Source organism: Mercenaria mercenaria, chromosome 18 (assembly GCF_021730395.1).
Source record: "Mercenaria mercenaria strain notata chromosome 18, MADL_Memer_1, whole genome shotgun sequence".
Classification (NCBI taxonomy): Eukaryota; Metazoa; Mollusca; class Bivalvia; order Venerida; family Veneridae; genus Mercenaria; species Mercenaria mercenaria.
Genome location: NC_069378.1, coordinates 56,260,368 through 56,280,564, shown reverse-complemented (window position 1 = coordinate 56,280,564; position 20,197 = coordinate 56,260,368). Strand labels below are relative to the sequence as shown.

Below are 20,197 nucleotides of genomic sequence, written 5' to 3'. Positions count from 1 at the left end.
ATTGACCCACCCAAGGGGTCACTTGATTTTACATAGGAAAATTTTCTAAAAATAAACCAGAAGGCCTAGAGCTTAGATATTCGACTTGTAGCATTGCCTAGTGGACCTTTACAAGATTTGTTCAAATCATGACCCCCGGGGTCAAAATTGACCCCGCCCCAGGGGTCACTTGATTTTACATAGGAAAATCTTCAAAAAATTTCTAAAAATAAACCAGAAGGCCTAGAGCTTAGATATTTCACATGTAGCATTGCCTAGTAGACTTCTACAAAATTTGTTCAAATCATGACCCCAGGGTCAAATTGACCCCGCCCCATGAGGTTACTTGATTGTAAATAGAAAAATCTTCAAAAAATTTTAAAAATAAACCAGAAGGCCTAGAGCTTAGATATTTGACATGAAGCATTGCCTAGTGGACCTCTACAAAATTTGTTCAAATCTTGACCCCCCATGGTCAAATTGACCCAGCCCCAGGGGTTACTTGATTGAACATAGGGAAATATTCATTAATTTGCTAAAAATAAACCAGAAGGCGTAGATCTTAGATATTTGATATGTAACATTGCCTAGTAGACTTCTACAAACTTTGTTCAAATCATGACCCCCGGGGTAAAGTTGGCTCCCCCCCCCCCCCCCCCCCCCCCCGCAGGGTTTACTTGATTGTACATCAGAAAATCTTCCAAAAAATTTCTAAAAATCATCAGTTTGACATTTGAAACATGTAGCTCATATTACTAAGGTGAGCGATCCAGGGTCATCTTGACCCTCTTGTACACAACTTGTATGGGCATAATATCTCGGTTCCTTTCGAAAACCAGCCAGATCCCATCATGGGTTCCAGAGTTATAGTCCCTTAAAGGGCCAAAATTTCCCACTTTTGGCTTGTAAACACAATTGAAATCACATTTTGCGATCAACTTTAATAAAAACTTGCACACAAGTTGTATTGGCATAATATCTGGGTTCCTTTCGAAAACTGGCCAGATCCCATCATGGGTTCCAGAGCTATGGCCCCGCAAACTTTGCTATTTTTGGCTTGTGAACGCGGAAGAGACAACATTTTGAAATCGACTATAATCAAACTTGCACACAACTTGTATTGGCATAATATCTCTGTTCCTTTCGAAAACTGGCCCGATCCCATCGTGTTTTTACCAGTTATGGCCCTTTAAAGGGCCAAAATTTGCTATTTTGGATTTTGCAGCCATATAGAGACTTCATTTAGATGATTTTGATACAAACTTGTAAAATGTCTTCAACTACAGTAAATCTTGGATTCCATGATGAATCTGTCAGATCCAGTCCTAGGTTACAGGAGTTATGGCCCCTGATTGACCCTTGAAAGAGCCAAAACTTGGAATTTTTTACATTGTGAACATGATAGAAGTGACATTTTATATTTAATTTTAACCACACTTACACACAACTTAAGTCACAATAAGATCTCAGTTCCTTTTGAAAACTGGCTAGATTCCATCATGGGTTCTAGAATTACTGCCCCGGAAAGTGGCAAAATTTTCTATTTTGGCTCTTTCAGCCATATAGAGATTTCATTTATGCTTTGATTTGATACAAACTTGCACAGACTGATTATCTTGATGATCTCTAGGCCTGGATCGAAACTGGGTCATGTCGGGTCAAATGAAATAAAAACTAGGTTGTCAGGTCAAATCAAAGGAAAGGCTTGTTAACAACCTAGAGGCCACATTTATGACCCTACCTTCATGAAACTTGGTCAGAATGTTTATCTTGATGATTTCTAGGCCAAGTTTGAAACTGGGTCATATGGGGTCAGAAACTAGGTCATAAGGTTAAAACAAAAGAAAAGCTTGTTAACACTCTTCAGGCCACATTTATGACACTATCTTCTTGAAACTTGATCAGAATGTTTATCTTGATAATTCCTGGTCAAAAACTAGGTCACCCAGTCAAATCGAAGGAAAAGCTTGTTAACACTCTTGTTCATTTGATGTGCTTGAAACTTGGTCAGAATGTTTTTCTGCATGAAATATCGCATGAATTCTTATCTGGGTCATATGGGGTCAAAAACTAGGTCACCAGGTCAAATAAAAGAATAAGCTTGTTTACACCCTAGAGGGCACATTTTTAATTCTATCTTCATAAAATTTGGTTGTTATGAAGTCTTGGACAATTTCAAATCTGGGTCACTGTGGTAAAAACTAGGTCACTAGGTCAAATCATAGGAAAAGCTTGTATACACTCTAGAGGCCTTTTTTTTGCTCCAATCTTCCGGAAACTTTGTCAGAATGTTTGTTTTCATGAAATTTTGGACAAGTTCGAATCTGAATCATGTGGGGTAAAAAAACTAGGTAACTAGGTCAAATCAAAGAAAATGCTTGTTTACACTCAAGAGGCCACGTTTTTTGGTCCAATCTGAATGAAAATTTGTCAGAATATTTTTCTCCATGAAATCACTAGGTAAAACATGTTTACACTGTTATGGTGTGTTACACAGGTGAGCGACCTAGGGCCATCTCGGCCGTCTTGTTTCAAATATGATAAAACTGTTTATTCGCACATGCATGGCCCCTAACGGTAGGTGGTCACGCTCCTTTGTTTATACACGCCAGGACCAGAAAAGGCGCTCCGGATTCCCACCAGCGGGAGTGGGAAATCCCTCCCCCTTCCAGCCCCCACTCGGCAGTTAGTGCCTCATTGTGCGTAATATTTGGAAAGCTCTGGCTACGCCTATGATCCGGGTCAAACAAAATCCGCTCGAGCAGAATTTTAGCATCGCATAGAGATCCCTATCAAAGTAGTGTTATAATAGCCCGATTATGTTGTCCCTCGACGTCACCAATGTCCATATATTGCATGGGAATGTCTGTGTTGTTTTATCACGTTGACATAATTTCCTTTGGAATTATCCGTTTTGGGGTCGTAATACGTTTACGCTTTGCTACGGAACACGCATTTTCAAAAATTTGTTTTAGCAGCACGTGAGCACGAGAATATCTCAGTTAACACGTTCACTCCCCCGAACAGTGACCAGAACAGCGGTTTCATCATCATCATTCATGCTAGAATTTGAAAAGGCGTTTTGTTCTTCTTTAAAATGACGTTTAAATTTTATGTTTCCTTTAAAAATGAATAATTTGCTATAGAGCTCTACCGAAGATCTAGTTTACATTATCCAGTTACGAATATTTTGTTTATAAAACAAATCAAATAAAGTAAAGCTTGAAAAATAAAGAATAAAACAGACTTAAAAACAGATGAAATAAATTACTGTTTAATTGTTATCATCTCTCTCTCTCTCTCTCTCTCTCTCTCTCTCTAACAAATTGTATGACCTACATTACATTAACGATTACTATCGATTTAATTCGGCCTGAGCATTATTGGAAAAAGGAATGTTCATGTTTTAATCAATGTTTCATCTGCAAGTGCTTGCAGCCAATAACCAACGACACATTTAGCATAAAAAATTAGTCATTTTTAAAAGTGGAAGATGTGTAAAACCTAAACAGTAACGAAGCATAGAACAAGGGGATTTATAATCGGTCTAAAGGTAAGACTTTTTTAAAGTTTACTCTTATATTTCTGAAGAAAAGGAAGAAGCGCAGGTTGTTCTGCACGGGTGATGTTGGAAAATATTTCGGGTTGTTTCTTGCAGCGATACTGGTAGTTGCTCACTCTGTGCCGTTAGTAAATCAATTATTCATTAATTCAATGTTCCTAACTACCGACACAGATGTAACCAAAACAAAAACAACGAACAAATATAGAAAACAGGATCCGAATATAATACTTTACTTGTAACTGCCAGTTGGTACGATGTCCTGCGATATGCTTTGTGCATCACTCCGCCTCAAAACATACAATCAGATGAATGTAAAAATAAAAAAATGCGTTTCATATGAAACAGAAAAATAATGTTATAACTTGACATCATCTAATCTAGAATAGTTATTTTTTGTTGTGTTTATCATTGCACCGACACATTTATAGGTCATTTTGACGACATTCCAGCTCTGACGGTGGATGAAGACCCCCTGTGACCCTCCGTGCACTCTCATCATGGGCGAGCGCCTGGGTAGAACCACCGACCATAAGCCAGCTGGATGGGCTTCCCTCACATGAAGAACTCCTCGCCCCGAGTGTGGCTCGATCCTACATAGGTGAGGGGCAAGTGATTCCAAGCCAGCGACATTAACGACGGAGGTCCCATTGGATGTTTTTTTCTTTTTTATTATATACCACTCGGGTCTCTCTCAGCCTCTTTGTACAGCGACAAAATCAAAATGCAAACATTTGCAAATCGTACAAATAAAACAACTTAGAATCAGAACAAAAATGCTGACTCAAAAAGGATAGCGAAAATCTTTTGATATCAATAGGAAAATATTGTATATGAAAAATTCTGCATGAAATATATGGATATAAAATTAACATGCGTACTCGTGAACGTTACTTTTTCTAAATATAAATATTGAGTATGGCATGAAGAAGATCTTTACAACTGCTTAGCCGAATGCTAAATATAAATATGCCTTTAGTGTTTTAATAAAGCTACCATAAGTCAACAGTAATAATTATCAAGAAAATGCCCATGCCTAAAAATTTAAAAAAAAAAGATATGGACCTTATTTTTGTATACGAACTTAAAGGAGATATATCAGTCTGGTTTCAGAAATTTCTCTAGAACTGTTAAATCAGAGTCGAGTCAAATGCAAAATATAAATCTGCCTTTAATGTTCGAATACAGTTGTAACAAACCAGCAGTAAAAACTATTAAGAAACTGGATATCCCCTGTAACCATGGAGCGGCGGGTGGGCAAGAATAAACAAATAATCAAAATACTTTTCTATCTACGGTGGCATATTTCTGCCACATGATAGCTACGTAGGCTGAGCTATCACGATAATATTGTAAACTTCCTAAGAAATGTGTGTATTTTTCTGAAAACATCAAAATCTAATATTTTCTAGATAATTATTTTATTTATTTCCTGAAAATATTTTAGCGCAAAATATCGTGTTATTTTTATTGCTTCAAACTGTCTCGAGATACTTGGTAGCTATCACGATAATGTTCTAAACTTATCACGGATAATATCGAATCTGTTAGAAAATTTATCATATGACAATTATATTGATAATGACCACGAAATGGCAAGTAAACTTTACATTGGTGGCTCATTTCTGCCAGTGTTGCTCTTTCGTCGTTCTTTCGTTCCGGCGCCCCCGCCAGATCGAAAGAACGACGTTTTCACATTTGGCGTTGTCTCGTTCTGTCGTTTTAGCGCGACGTTTTCCTCTTTTTGACTTTTCGTTCCCTCGTTCTGGCACCCCCGCCAAAACAACAAAACGCGACAGAACGAAGGAACGACCAAAAACGTCGTCTTGGCGTTCTGTCATTCTTGCGCCCCCGCCAGAACGATGGAACGAAGCAACGCCAAATCTGGCGTTCTGGCGCGGTCCGATAGAGCATGCGCAGTATTAGTAAACAAATCTGAATGATTGGAGTATGGATTCTGAGGGTAAATTAATGTTTTAAAACACACCACAAGGCGTCTCTATATTGAATGTTTACATTATACAGCGTGACCTGTCATTTAGCATCGATATTATAATGAACCCTATGTCATACTCCAGTAATTGCACACGCAAGAAAAGTAGGCCTACATGTGCCATAGGTTGCATAAATATGCATGTAGCTCTAAATATTACTATTTAGTTCTTTTTAAATATTCAGTTCTTTTTAAATCGGTTTGTATTCTCAAATTATCAAACGATAGAGTAAACAGCTCGAAAACATTCTAATATTAGCATGAAAAGTGTCTTATTTTATATAAAATTCATTCTAGTCTGAATATTTTATTGTTAATATGAAATAAAGAAGGAACTGAATTGGTCGAATGTAACCTATAAAACTTGACAAAACTGCACATGCTCTACCGGAACGCGCCAGAACGAATTTTACATTTGGCGTTGTTTCGTCGGCCAAAACGACGTTTTCTAGGGCGCCGTTTATAATATAAGATGCTTTCACTGGTTGTAGGTGCAGATAGGAATTTCCGGTCTCGAGGGTAACTGTTTAGGCGGTAACGAGGCTCCTGCCGAGTTACCGCGTAAACAGTTACCCGAGAGCCGGATATTCCCATCTGCACCTACAGCCAGTGATAGAATTTTTTTCTTGCATACCATATTCAACAAAAAATAGTAAAAAAGAAATTGAAACAAATGATTTTCTTACAGCACTTTTCTTATAGTAGCGTATTAACAAAGCGCTGGAACTTTACGTCCGTAAACAGGAAGTACGTCACAACGTTACAAAGACGAAAATAACATAATAGTTCCGATTTTGTTTTATCGTCTCCAGTGAAACGTTGTTATTTCCGTAAAATGACGTTTTTTGAATCGAGAAATATGTTATAAGGAACAAAGAAGAACTATATAGATTTTTATCCCGTTTTATGTAAAACATTATTATTACTAAACTCATCTTCTGTACATATATAGTTCGTTATACGTCATTTACAGCACGATAGTCATCTTACACACGGGGTGTAAGACGGAGTTTTCCAGCACCGGTGAAATCACCAGAAATCCAAGTCTGGTATGCAAGAAGTATCGTTCTTTCGCTCTGTCGTGTTGCATTCTTTGTTATATCGTTTGGTGGGGGCGCTAGAACGAGGGAACGAAACAACGCCAAAAGAGGAAAACGTCGTTCTGTCGTTCAAATGTGAAAACTTGGATTTTTCGTTCTAGCAGAAGAACGACACATGCAGAAATCAGCCACCAACATTCCCCGTATATCTAGCGATAGAAGAAGTGACGGTCAATGTAGGCGCTAAAATCACATGAGAGATCTATGCTTGACATGTAGGTAACATTTTCATAATGAAATAACAAGATGACAATATGTATCATGGAAACTTAAATCATACACCACCACTCAAAGTTGAGGTTTCATTTTTAGCTGATTTTGCAGCTTGTGTGTTTAACTAAAATATTTGTCCAATATCAAACATGACCCTCACTTTTCTTTTGATTTTTATTTAGCACTGACAATATTCTTCAAGAAAATGTAAGTTACAGACATTTAAAATGGGTCCTGATGTGTGCTGCGGCTATATAGAGTAAAGAACAGCTATTTGATGTGACCTTATATTGTTTGTCAAGGGCGGCTCCAAAGAGATGGAAATGTTGGCGAAAGCTACCATTCACTATAATGATTATTTACTTGTATGCATCAGTGACTTCAATTGTGTATTTTATTTTGTTATTGGTCCGAACGGATTTTCTGATCAGAAAATTTTACAAACGTGATGCATGAATTCGCAGCTATCGCTTTCAGTTATACACGCAAAATCATGAATAATTTAGGTAAAACTAATAATATAGTGAAGCAGCCATGGTCTAATGACGACTGCTATAAAGCTAGACAAAAATTTAAAAAGGCCGGAAATGTGTTTGTTAAAAATAAATCTAACGAAGCATGAAAAAGAGAATATATTTCGAAACGGGCAAACTACACAAAATTCAAGCGTATTCACAAACGAAGCTACAGCATACGAGAAAAAGGCACCTCGAACAAATTGAGCAAATTTCAACAACAAAAAATTTGAACAAAGCTAAGAAACAATATACTTAAAAACAAACACAGGCTGGAAACTTAAGTATCAATGAACTCTTTGATCATTTCAAAAATTTAGAGAGTACTGAACCTGTAAACCAAAGTACAGAGATAAACTTTGATATCCAGGTTACAGAACTGGATGAGGAAACAGATATGAGCCGCACAATGAGAAAACCAACATAGTGCATTTGCGACCGGCATGGATCCAGACAAGCTTTTGCATCTGCGCAGTCTGGTCAGGATCTATACTGTTCGCTTTCAAACCCTATTGCAATTAGAGAAACCAGTAGCGAACAGTATGGATTCTGACAGGACTGCGCGGTCGTGCAGTCTGGTCTGAATCCATACTGGTCGCAAATGCAAGTCAGGTCAAGTCAAGTCAAGTCAAGTCAATTCAATATTTATTTATTGTCGGTAGATAGAATAACATTACAAATATAAGCTATGTATAGCTTTTGACCGACTATGTTGGTTTTCTTATGGTGCGGCTCATATACATGTACGTGAAATAAGGACAACAGTATTCTCACTTAAATGATAACATAAGAAGCGGCGCTTATTTAATTATGGTCGAAATTTATAAATATTCATTCGATTTACTTATCTTTCGGGTGAATGTCCTAAAGTTTGAGGTGTAGTAATAGAAATACCAGTTTTTAAAAGTAAAGACAGGGAAGATGAAAACAATTATAGGGGTATTACTTATTACATTAATTATGTTGCGTTTCAAGTCTTTGACGTCACTAAAGTTAAATTAAGGAGGTAGGTTACCTTGATATTTGTAAGTGCGCATGTCCAACCGGAAGCTAACGTGACGATTTACGACGACGTTTACGACAAACTAAATGTGTTTGTATATCCATTCTTCTGGAAATTAATCTTGAACCTGCCGCCGATCTTATGTTTAATGGTTTAATAATGCAGAAATAATGAATGAATTGCCGCAGAAACGCTTCAAAACATTGTTGCCTTAAATGACGTCATTGACGTCATGGCGTTACGTGTCAGTTACCGCGCAAAATTAATAGCTTTTATTTTGAAAGTACGTTATTCTGTGCCTTTTCTTTATTTGAACTATTTTTAAACAGCCATTATTTGCTGAAATACTTTTTGTTTGTCTTTTGCTCTGAAAAATGATCAATATTTTGCTTCTTTTATGTAATTATATTGAAATGTTATGCGGAATGTAAGAAAATGGATGATGGTAACTGATGTGATTTGGAATATAGATGGCTGAAAGGTAACTTATTACGGTCATTTACAAATAACAATTGGGCAGTTTGATTTGTTATACCTATTTCCCAGTTTCCGTTGATAATTTGTTACTTAAATACTAAAACTAAGCTCTAAAATTGTTAAAATTTCAGTATAAAATTGCGGTGTCTTGAATTAAATTGATGTTACCATGGAAACGAAGCCCGTGACCTATATGTCTAATTGTAAAATTCAAAAGCGTTGACACTGGTCTATTTAAGGAACACAGCTTCGGCTTTTTATTTTCATTTCAACAATATCCATGAGAATAATTGCAGCATGCAGAACGATTTTTCAATAAAAATGTCAGACGACGGGCACTGCTGTAAGTATATTAAGCTGTGAAATTTGTTAAATTAACTGTAATTCATAAGAAAATATTTCTAACGTTAGAAATAAGATGTTTTAAAGCTACATTAACAAGAAAGATAATTTTATATAATATTTTTTATAAGAAATTACGATAAAAAGCAACATATAAGCTATTTTAAACATCTCTGTTGCCATGGTTACTCTAAACTTTAAGAAAAACATAGTACCATGTAAAGTTCTTGGTATTTTGCTAATCATATTACCCAAATATTCCATGTTGGTCAATAACAGAATGGCACTGAAGCCGTCGAAAAACCCGTTTTCATACATAATTGTTGAAAAATGAGAGAAAATGCGTTACCATGGAAACACGAGCCCCGCGACATATACATTTTAAGCTTTTATAAGAAAGCTTATGCGCATACTAGTAAAACTATTAATTATGCAGACTTCTACGGATAACAATGAAACCAAAATACACTGAAAAGAGTTAAATATCCGTATTTTCCTTCTTCTTTCTATATAAAATACCTTAAGAGGGTCATGTACTTCAAACCTGGATAAAAATTGTACTTGAAGGGACAGAGATAAACGGAACTGAAATTGTAGCAGTTAAAACATTAAATTACACGAAATACAAAAAATCACTGCGGTTCAACTAATTTGAATTTACCCTGGTAACAAGGTAACCTACCTCCTTAATGACGTGTAATTGAAAGTAACGGTCGCACGCACTTACAGAAATGGCGACGTCAGATAAGTTCGCGGCGCAGAAAGTATTAAAGTATTATGCTGCCCTCTCTTTGACTCACTCGCCCAAACTTCCTTAAAACGTTTGTGCCACGTAAAGACAAGCGTCCAACTAACATGTACCAAGATCCATGCAGTTCGCCTAGGGTTTCTCTAATTCCAATAGGCTTTGAAAGCGAACAGCATGAATCCTGACTGGTCTAGATCCATTCTGGTCGGAAATGCACCATGTTGGTTTTCTCATGGTGCGGCTCAATTTGTTTCTTTAATAACTTACATATTAAATATGGTTAAACCAAAGCTTGTAATAACATCACCTCCATTGAAGATATTTATATAAATACCATGTTTGTTTACGGGATGGGAAGACTATAAAACACCTAACTAATCTAAGATTGAAACAGTCTCTGACCAGAGCGTTAACAAGCCATATACTTTTTATATTTCATAATATCCTTCTGGCAGGCAACTGGATAAAAAGGCGGGGTATGGTTAAGACTGAAAATTGTCTTTTGTACAAATTGCTAAAACCGTAAAGGCACTGACCTCCAGATTTTGGCAAAAATGATCTTTCTTTTAAATTGAAATTTGGTCATATTACTAATATTAAAATACGAGTTTCTGTTTCTAAACAATTTTAAAAATACTAGATCAAGAATAAAAAGATGACCGCGGCGGGAATCGAACCCGAACCGCCGTGACAATAAAAAAATCGTTGTCGTTACCAATAGCGCTTTGGAGGATTAATGTTCAAAAAGGGGTGAATACAGATAGATTGTACATATTTATAATCGAGGCAATTTGCTTTCAGTAAAGTGCGAATTTCTAAAAACAACATATTTTCGTGGCTGTCGAGCTTTCACTTAATGTGGGTAAAACATTTTTTGAACCCGCACTTTGTGCGTTTGGTCGTCTCAGAAGAAGTAAAATATCAATGTTTTAGTCTCTCCCATGCCAGTTAAATCTAAACAAATATTTGAATTAAAATTTTGACATCCGCACATGAATAACATCATCATGTGACTCTTTTTATAAAGTATTTCAAAGACCTGAAAGGAATTCAGATTTCTAACATATTCATATCATATGATACGAGATTTAAACGCGTTCGAGACATGCCAACCTCGCAGTTACCCTATAGAGATGAATTTATCTAAACTTAAGCGCTACGAATGAATTTTCGTATTGCCATAAGTAGGTTTTATTCGAGACTAAAATTTCCTCAAAACTCTCTGAAATAGAACCTTAACTTCCTAGTAAGGAAGCCTAGATGATTATGTATAAAAATTCTGTGCATCAGCTGATACCCTTCGTACTTAATGTAAAATAGATCTGACCGTCCAGACTGTTTGCAAGAATTTGTCTGTGGAACATATTACTTGTTAATCAAGGTTTTCGCTTCTTAATGGCGGCCATTTAAAATGTTCCAAAAAAAAAATCAGAGGCCTGAATGGCCTGAGTCGGCTAATGATTGATGTACTGACAGTATAGTCTACCAGTTTCAGTTTGTTTTTAGTTTTTTTTTTTCTTAAAATTTCATAACACAGCTCGATATTTACCCCAAATATTATATCCGGATACGATTTCACTTTTCTCCAGTTTGAACAATATATTTTACAAATTGTGATGATACGAAGACATTTAGCAGCAATTGGCAGTATCTGACATTGAAGTTTACGGTTAAATTACCTCTTATTTAAATCTTTTCATAAAAAAGTTGTTTCGTTTCGCCAAACATAGACGATCTACTTTCGATTTCAAAAACTACAAGAAAATACAATTTAATGTTTCGCCGATTTGTTTATTTCTCGAAAAATAAGAATTAAAATCATTTTTAATATCAGTAGTAACTAAACAAACCAGTAAGAGCTTCTTCTTCCGATAATTTATCCGTTTACTGACTCCAAAATTCAACCCACGCAAAGTTTATAGAAATCATACGATGCTGATCGGCTATGTTACCTAACGCATCCAGACGATTCAGATTTTGTTTTTAAAAAAGCATTGTGTGCGTTTCTGTAATTTTATATACGTTTTTATACGCTTAGAAATTATTAGACATGCGTATTTGCATTATTTCTATACGTAATTTACGCTAATACGCATCTTATCTGGAGCCCTGCTGGAACTATTTTTGTCTTTCGCTGGATGTTACCCAAGCTTTGTAAGCCTGCGCAATTCTTAAATGCACATTTATGCTTAATGAGTTACATTCGAGAATTGCACAATTACAAGTTATAAATATGACAGATTACATCGTATATTGGTCATAGCAAAGGGAATTGACACAACTTAACTTCATTCATGCAGTGAACTGTTTGAAATTTGAGAAATCTAATGGAACTACATCCCTTCACATGTTATTCGGTCCATTTAGAGAATCGTTGGATAGCAAGGACTCGTCAAAAGGCTTTCAGCCTTTAGCCGACTCAAAAATGTCAAAGAGCTGTGACATTGGCCTTTACAGCCAAAAATCTTATATTGATCCAAACTATCTTTGTGCGACATTTGGTACTTTTGTCGGTCTGTCTAGACTTTTCAAATTTTATGAAGAATTGGAACTTAGCTAATTGGTCTATTCTCTAATTTACCACTGTATTTGTATTTTCTTTTCCACATGTCTAAATGAAATATTTTGATGAAAAATGAAGTAGATTTCATTGATCCAAGTAGTAACGAACATGATGTCATGCGTCAATTTGACGTCATAAGTCATATTCTAGTAACTAGGCCTATTGCTTGTTTCTGCTAAAACTTGCTTACGCTAAAATGACGTCACGTTAACGGGCGATTGCTGCGACCAGGAAAGAGCACTTATATGTTTTATCTTATGCTTTGTATAAAGGGCATATTAGAATCGAAATGATGTATAGTGAAATGGTGTTTAACTTAAATATTGGTTATACGTCGTCGGTATAATTTTCACTCTGGTACACACTCGTGCAATCAATTCTGCGGATGAATAACCTCTTGTTCGTGTATTAATAACCTTAAAACAAGATTTTTTCTATACATAATTTCTTAAATGATCTCTCAGCGTTTCGTGTGGTAACGGTTGTTTATCGCAGAAAATAGAGCGCTTGACATCCTTGTTTGTCTAATTTACAACTAAATGTATCCTTCAAAAGGTTAGTAGAATATTAGATTACTTCAAAACATCTTTGTACTTAGTTTTCTGCTTTTAAAACTACTTTTCACTTTTATTTCAGGATTGGATTTAAGATGAAACGACTTCGGGGAACAGTATCTCTAAGCATCCCATTTAAGATTCGAAGATGGAGACCAAAGTCTTTGAAGGCAGCGCTTATCTGTATCTTGTTGTTCTCGATGAGTATTTATAAATTGGGTGACTTTATTCTCGACCAAATAGCATACCCTTACAATATGTACCAAGGATATCCATTTTCCATCTACGACCATCCCTATAACATTATTACAAACAATACATGTACAAGTAATTCGAAAATCAACATGATAGTCGTTATTCATTCTAAAGTAACAAATTTTGTAAGACGTGCATCAATCAGACGATCGTGGGCCAATCAACATCTGCTATCCGGGTACGACATGAGAGTCGTTTTCTTCTTAGGTATGCCTTACCGTCATAACGATATACAAGCTCTTGTCCATCAAGAGTCTTTGTACTATAACGATATCATACAGGGAACTTTCTTTGATTCATACACAAATATAACTCACAAAGCTGTTCTGTGGATGAGATGGGTTAAGGAATATTGTTCAAACGCACTTTACATTCTCAAGCTAGATGACGATGTTTTTGTCAACGTGTATTCGTTGTATAAAAACTTTTTACTAAACTACAAGAACACATCAATGAAAATGTGGTGTGAAATTAAGAGTGCTGGAAAACAGGCAATTTCAAGATTGAGAGGCAAAAAGTGGAGAGTGGCCAGTCATGAGTTGCCAGGCTTAAAATACTACCCGTTAACGCTGTGTCGAGGATATTTTGTGATAATGACACAAGATAGTATTGGGCCGATGTACGAAGCTGCAAAACAGACACCTTTCTTTTGGATAGACGATTACTATGTGTTTGGAATTTTAGCAAATATAACAGGAGTGAAACATTTTTCTCTTTTGCAGTTCCTTAGCAACGAACACGAAGCTTTCCAATGTTTTAAATCAAAAACTCGTTTCTGTCCGTTATTAGGTGTTTTGCTTGAATCGTCAAATGTTATGGAGACTCTCTGGCTACACGCTGCAGTCCATGCAAATGATTTTTTAGTTTGAACTGACACTTCACATGATTTTCCCTATGCATATGTTTCATACATTTAAAGTGATAAACATTCTGAAAAAAAGTATGATGATCAGTCACTGAGAAAATGGGACTTCTTGAGTTTAAACTTGGTTTTCCTGTGATTACACCCAGCGACCTAGTGACCTATTTTTTTTTTTAAAAAAAACTGGGTCTTTAGGTTAAATCATGGGACGTCTGAATAAGATTTCAACAAAGTGACGGCTGGACTTCCTCAGGGGCCAGTGTTAGGTCCTTTGTTATTTCTCATCTGTGTAAATGAAATCGTTGACGATGTTTTGAGTAAATCGCGTCTAGTTGCTGACAATACATCTCTGGCTTGTACAGAAGATACCTTAAATCATGACGTTTTAATTGTGTCTCAATGGGCTCAACAGTGGCTTGTAGAATATAATCTTAATAAAACAGGGGCAATTCTTCTTTCAAACGCAATGACGCATAATGTTAATCTTACTTTTGATAATATACCAATTAAATTTGTTGCTGATCATAATCATTTTGGTGTGACTTTAAGTAGCAATAAAAATATGAACACACCGAAACCAATATTACTGTCAGCTTCAAAAATATTCCGCATTATGCGCAAACTGAAATTCAGTTCCTTCTTTATTTCATATAAACAATGAAATATTCAGACCTCATTTTCAGCACTTCAGACATTTCAGTGATATGGAAAATCATATATGGTCATTTAGTATGGTATGAAATAGAAAAATGTTATGTTACATATTAGAAAAATAATATGTTATGAGAAACATCACCATCTAAAACTGCTCCAACGAAAACAGCCGTTTAGCAGTTACGCGTAGGTAAAACTTATTCCTGGAAATTCACAATGAAAATGGTCAAGATCTTTTCTCAATATAATAAGCAATAAAACTACGCCAATAATATAACTGTCACATCCTCATATGCCTTATTATACAAGATTTTATCAACAGCATGGAACTACATTTTGGACTACTTCACGTAACACTTAGTAGTCACTTCCTGTTTGGTGTAATCCGTCCTGTACAGTCTGTAAAAAAAGCTTTAAGTATGTTTATTGCCAAATCTATATGAGTTTATGCGTGCACATATGAAGAGATGTGTTGGTCATTTTGTGAAATGTTGTACAAAGAAGTGTTTTAGCAGACTTTTAAAAGCATGTCTGCTACTCTAATCTTGACGGGAAAAGAGTTCCAAAGCTTAGAAGCAGTGAATGAAAAACTCCGATTGCCAAACTTCATGGGATTTAGTCTTCGGTACAACCAATTACAACGTGTCTTTGGATCTTTGTTTTAACCGGTCTGTACACTTCCATCATCACCCTAATAGAGGCTGGGGACATAACATGTGGAGCCTAATAGTTGTGGATCAGAACTTTGTACTGTTCCCTGTATATTACTGGAGCTCTTTTAGAACAGGTGTAATATGTTGTTTTTTTCTCGGTTTTGTTGTTGTTGTTGTTGTTTTTCTTTGTTTGTTTTTATTGTGTTTAACGTCACACCGGCAAAATTATTGGTCATATGGCGAATTTCCTGCTTTTGATAGAGGAGATCTCAGATGCCTTTCCAAGCATTATTTCATCGCCGGCGTGGACCTGGCTAGAACCACTGACCTACTCAGCTGGATGGCTTTCTCACATGAATAATTCACACTCAAGCCAGGCTCGAACCCACATCGACTTGAAGTCAGCAAGATTAACCACTCGGCCACGAAAGACCCCAACCACCCCCCTCCCCTTCCCCCTCCCCCATCCCTGTTGTAATATGATTGTGACGGAACGCTCTGGTGATACTTTACAGGAAAACATAAACCAAAGTCATGTATCTTCTGCAGTGTTAAGCACATCATTTTCATGTAAGCTGTTAAGTATAGTATTGAAAGGAACCTATATGAGATTATTCTGTAAAATAATAAAAAATGATGGTACGATGAGGAGATGAATAGCACCTTGGTCAGGTCCATAGACTTGGACATTTACCGATGTCATCATACAATATCACTCTGGTCAGGTCCGAAGACTTGGACATTTACCGATGTCATCATACAATATCACTCTGGTCAGGTCCATAGACTTAGACATTTATCGATATCATTATAAAGTATCACTTTGGTCAGGTCCAAAGACTTCGACATTTACTATATCATCGTAAAATATCACTTTGGTCAGGTCCATAGACTTGGACATTTATCGATATCATCATACAATATCACTTTTATCAGGTCAATAGACTTGGATATTTACCGATACCATAATATAATTGGTCAGGTCCTTAGACTTGGATATTTAGCGATATCATCATACAATATCACTTTTGTCAGGTCCATAGACTTTGACATTTATCGATATCATATACCATTGGCCAGGTCCATAGACTTGAATATTCACCAATGCCATCATAGAATTGGTCAGGTCCATAGACTTGGATATTTACCGATATCATCATACAGTATGACTTTGGTCAGGTCCATAGACTTGGACATTTATCGATATCATCATACAATTGCTCAGGTATGTAGACTTTGATATTTATCTATTTCATCATACGATATCACTTTGGTCAGGTCCGTGGACTTGGACATTTATCCATATTATCATACAATATCACTTTGGTCAGGTCCATAGACTTAGACATTTACCGATATCATCATACAATATCGCTTTGGTCAGGTCCGTAGACTTGGACATTTATCCATATCATCATACAATATCACTTTGGTCAGGTTCATAGACTTAGACATTTACCGATATCATCATACAATATCACTTTGGTCAGGTCCATAGAATTGGACATTTATCGATATCATCATACAATATTATTATACAATATCACTTTGGTCAGGTCCATACACTTGGACATTTACCGATATCATCATACAGCAAGTCATTTATTTTATGAAAAGCAATATGATATATATGTAATAACTATCAATGCTAGATTATTTTTCAAATAGACAACCCACTTACATTAAGTAATTTTATATTCAGACCAATTACTTTTAAAATATTAACAAGATATTTTTATATGCATGGAAAACAGGTTTACAAGAGGAATATCACTTCATGCGTTGAACACCATTTTCTGTGGAGCTTGATGTGACAAGTTCCTGACCAGTAGGATAAAGCGGGATATCAAAGTAATAAATATAAATCCCGGCACGATAACTCAAACGATAACATGTTTGATAATTATGATTTTTCTTTATTAAAACGTTTCAATATAAAAATATGTTTGTATAACTTTACAGTGTACACATATTAATAAAACACGGTAACTGTGGCCTTTATTTACTAATACCGGATCAACGAAGCCCTCGCCCGGTATTCGAACCTACTTTGAGGTTTTGTGCGTTCTACTATTAAGCTAGCTGAGCGGAGATGTGCTTATAGCGTTCAATATAACAACCAATATATTTTTAATTTGTATAGACGTTTCAATCTGTTTTTAATCATGTTACTTTCTCAAAAGACGACTCTTATTGTACCGTCAAAAAAATAAGTTCATGATGATCGGGCAGAAGTGGTTCTTTGTAACTATACTTATATAGTTTTGCACAACGCACTTCCATTCCTTGTTAGGAATTCTACTGTTGGTCAGTTCAGAAAACGGTAACCGAAACATAATTCAGTCTTACAGGGTTACAATTCACGGGCTAAATGTCTAAGATTCCGGTAATTCCGTGATAGAAAATTACAACCATATTTCGAGGGCTGAACGCAATACTGTAGTAACTCCTATTAAATAAAGAAGGACTTACGACATTATTGCGTTCAACCCTCGATTTGTGAATTTTTACGCACCTCAAAGGATGCAAAATATGTTTTTCTGTGAAGACAACATGTATCGTATACTGCGTTAATCTTTTTTAGAGAATTGACTATATTGTTTGCGTTTTTTAACACCATTTGATGAATAGCATCTGCCAGTAAATATATACAGCAGTAAGTGTGGTAAAAGCCAATTTTTAGTTGTAGTTTTTAAATTCTTATCATATCAAAATACCGTTGGTGCCAATTACCAAAAAATATCATTGTAGGTGTTTCCGACAGCGCGGTTTGAGTACAAGCATAGTCCTAACAATTCAAATGCCATTATTAAAACGATAGCGCGGATGAACAAATGGACAGGTGTTCATGTATTTTAAAGAGTATTTCCTTCGCTGTAAAACACACAAAAAAGACCTTATGCGCTTTTATCTATAAAACACACTAAAAACACCAAATTTATCCATCTATATGAAATAAGTTCATGTTCGTTGACAAGAACGGACGGAATGACAACTTCAGTAAATATATTCACGCCAGTTCAAGAGCATGGTACAATAGAAACAAACAGATTCACCTTCAGATAGGTAGAAATACGTAAGTTTTTTTTATACGCCATGAGAACACTAAGGGGTGGATTTTATAACCTTAACTTACGAGGACATTTACGAAGTGTCGTAAATTACGAGGCTTTCGAGATAGAGAATAAATCCGCTGCGAATACCTTACGTACCCTTTACGAACATCATAGGACTTCAGGTACGTTCGAGGTTCGATCTTCCAGTTTGCTCTGATTTCAATTCTTAGAAGTCGGTGTTTTCTTTTGATTTTAATTTCGATCTCCAAGTTTGCTGGAAACTCAGTGTCAGCGAAATTCAACGTAAGTCTTTCGAAAATCTGACTTTTAACTTGCCCAAAATATTCCACGTCAAAATTCAACGTTTCGAAACTTTTAATTTCTTTCTTCTTACAGACTCGAAATTTAATTCAAGCTCGAATTCGGTTCCTTAGATTTCTGTTTTCAACAGACTGGCAGTTCAATGCTGGCTCGAATTTAGTACTAAAAATTTCAGTTTCGAGCTTCGAGCTAGATCCAAACTGTTAAAAATGCATTTATCAAAATAAAATAAGCATTGATGGTAAAAAAATCATTTTTAAAACACGCTGAAATTGTTACAAAATGCGTTTTATGATCTTGACCTATGCTCAATACATGTTAAAATGCTAAAAAAAATCGCTAAACTTAACAAGGGGCGGAGGAGAGCGGGGTGGGTGGGTGTTGGGGTCCTAACCCCAAGTGTCTATGAACTCGGTGCGAACTAAAAATTCTTCTTCTTTATCCTCAAGCTGTTTAAATTTGGCTACTGGCGGTAAACAAAATCAGATTATGGAGCGTTCACTGAAAACAATCAGTGCTAAATAAATATCGTTTGCAATGGTCTTAAAGAGCAAATAATAAACTATTTATTCTTTGTCGAATAGAAGTAATTTCAGCAAATTATCCGTATTTTACTATATATCTAAATTTAAAAAGACAGACATAAAGTTTGCGCACAAACGACCATTTTCTTTTAAATTCATTTCAAAAATCAAATATTATATATATTGAATATCATCACATCGTTTGCAAAGCTAAAATACTTATAAAGAAATGCTTGTGACCTGAGTTCCTCATTTATTATATTTCACATAGTTAATTCAAACTTTCAGCAATAATCAATATTAATGCCTAGTGGTGCGTAAGTGAGTTTTTTAATTGCTCTTTAATTTCCTGGATTAAGGTCTTGTGTTGTTTTTGCTATGTCAACGAAGTTCAGGTGAACGCAAGAATCACATTTGTGACAGCTCTAGTAAAGTATTTCAATAGTCAAGGAAAGTGACCAGTTGAGCTAAAAGTTATGTTATACATGAAAGGGAAATATAGTTATTTTTGTTAAAAACATTAACTTTCAGAATTAAGAAATACATATTTCATTGATCTACTTTTAAATCATGTAGAATGGCGTAATATTTCCTACATTTGAAAGCGTAATGGTATGATAAAAAACAAGCACACTATTCACCCATAAGTTACTTTTTAGGCTGAGTGGTCACACATACATCCATAACAATTTCTGGCCTGTATAACTTCTGGCTGCAGGAAATCTTTCGACTTGTTCTAGTTTATTACTCAGTTTGTGAGTTTTATATGTCGAGTTGCTGCCTTGTTTTGATCACGTGATTAACATCTCTGCCACCTCTTCCG

General features: G+C 35.7%; 1 protein-coding gene across 1 annotated transcript; it reads left to right on the top strand.

Annotated features, from left to right (window-relative positions):
- The first annotated feature begins 3,371 nt into the window (after nucleotides 1-3,371).
- Nucleotides 3,372-15,022, top strand: LOC123538987 (beta-1,3-galactosyltransferase 5-like). Its single transcript, XM_045323430.2, has 2 exons — nucleotides 3,372-3,532; nucleotides 13,132-15,022. Exon 2 carries the CDS (start codon nucleotides 13,145-13,147, stop codon nucleotides 14,171-14,173), a length of 1,029 nt encoding a protein of 342 aa, XP_045179365.2. The 5' UTR covers nucleotides 3,372-3,532; nucleotides 13,132-13,144; the 3' UTR covers nucleotides 14,174-15,022.
- The last annotated feature ends 5,175 nt before the right edge of the window (nucleotides 15,023-20,197 follow it).

What these genes read in the sequence shown, in the direction of transcription:
- LOC123538987 (XM_045323430.2), top strand. Translation starts at nt 13,145, where the DNA reads ATGAAACGACTTCGGGGAACAGTATCTCTAAGCATCCCATTTAAGATT.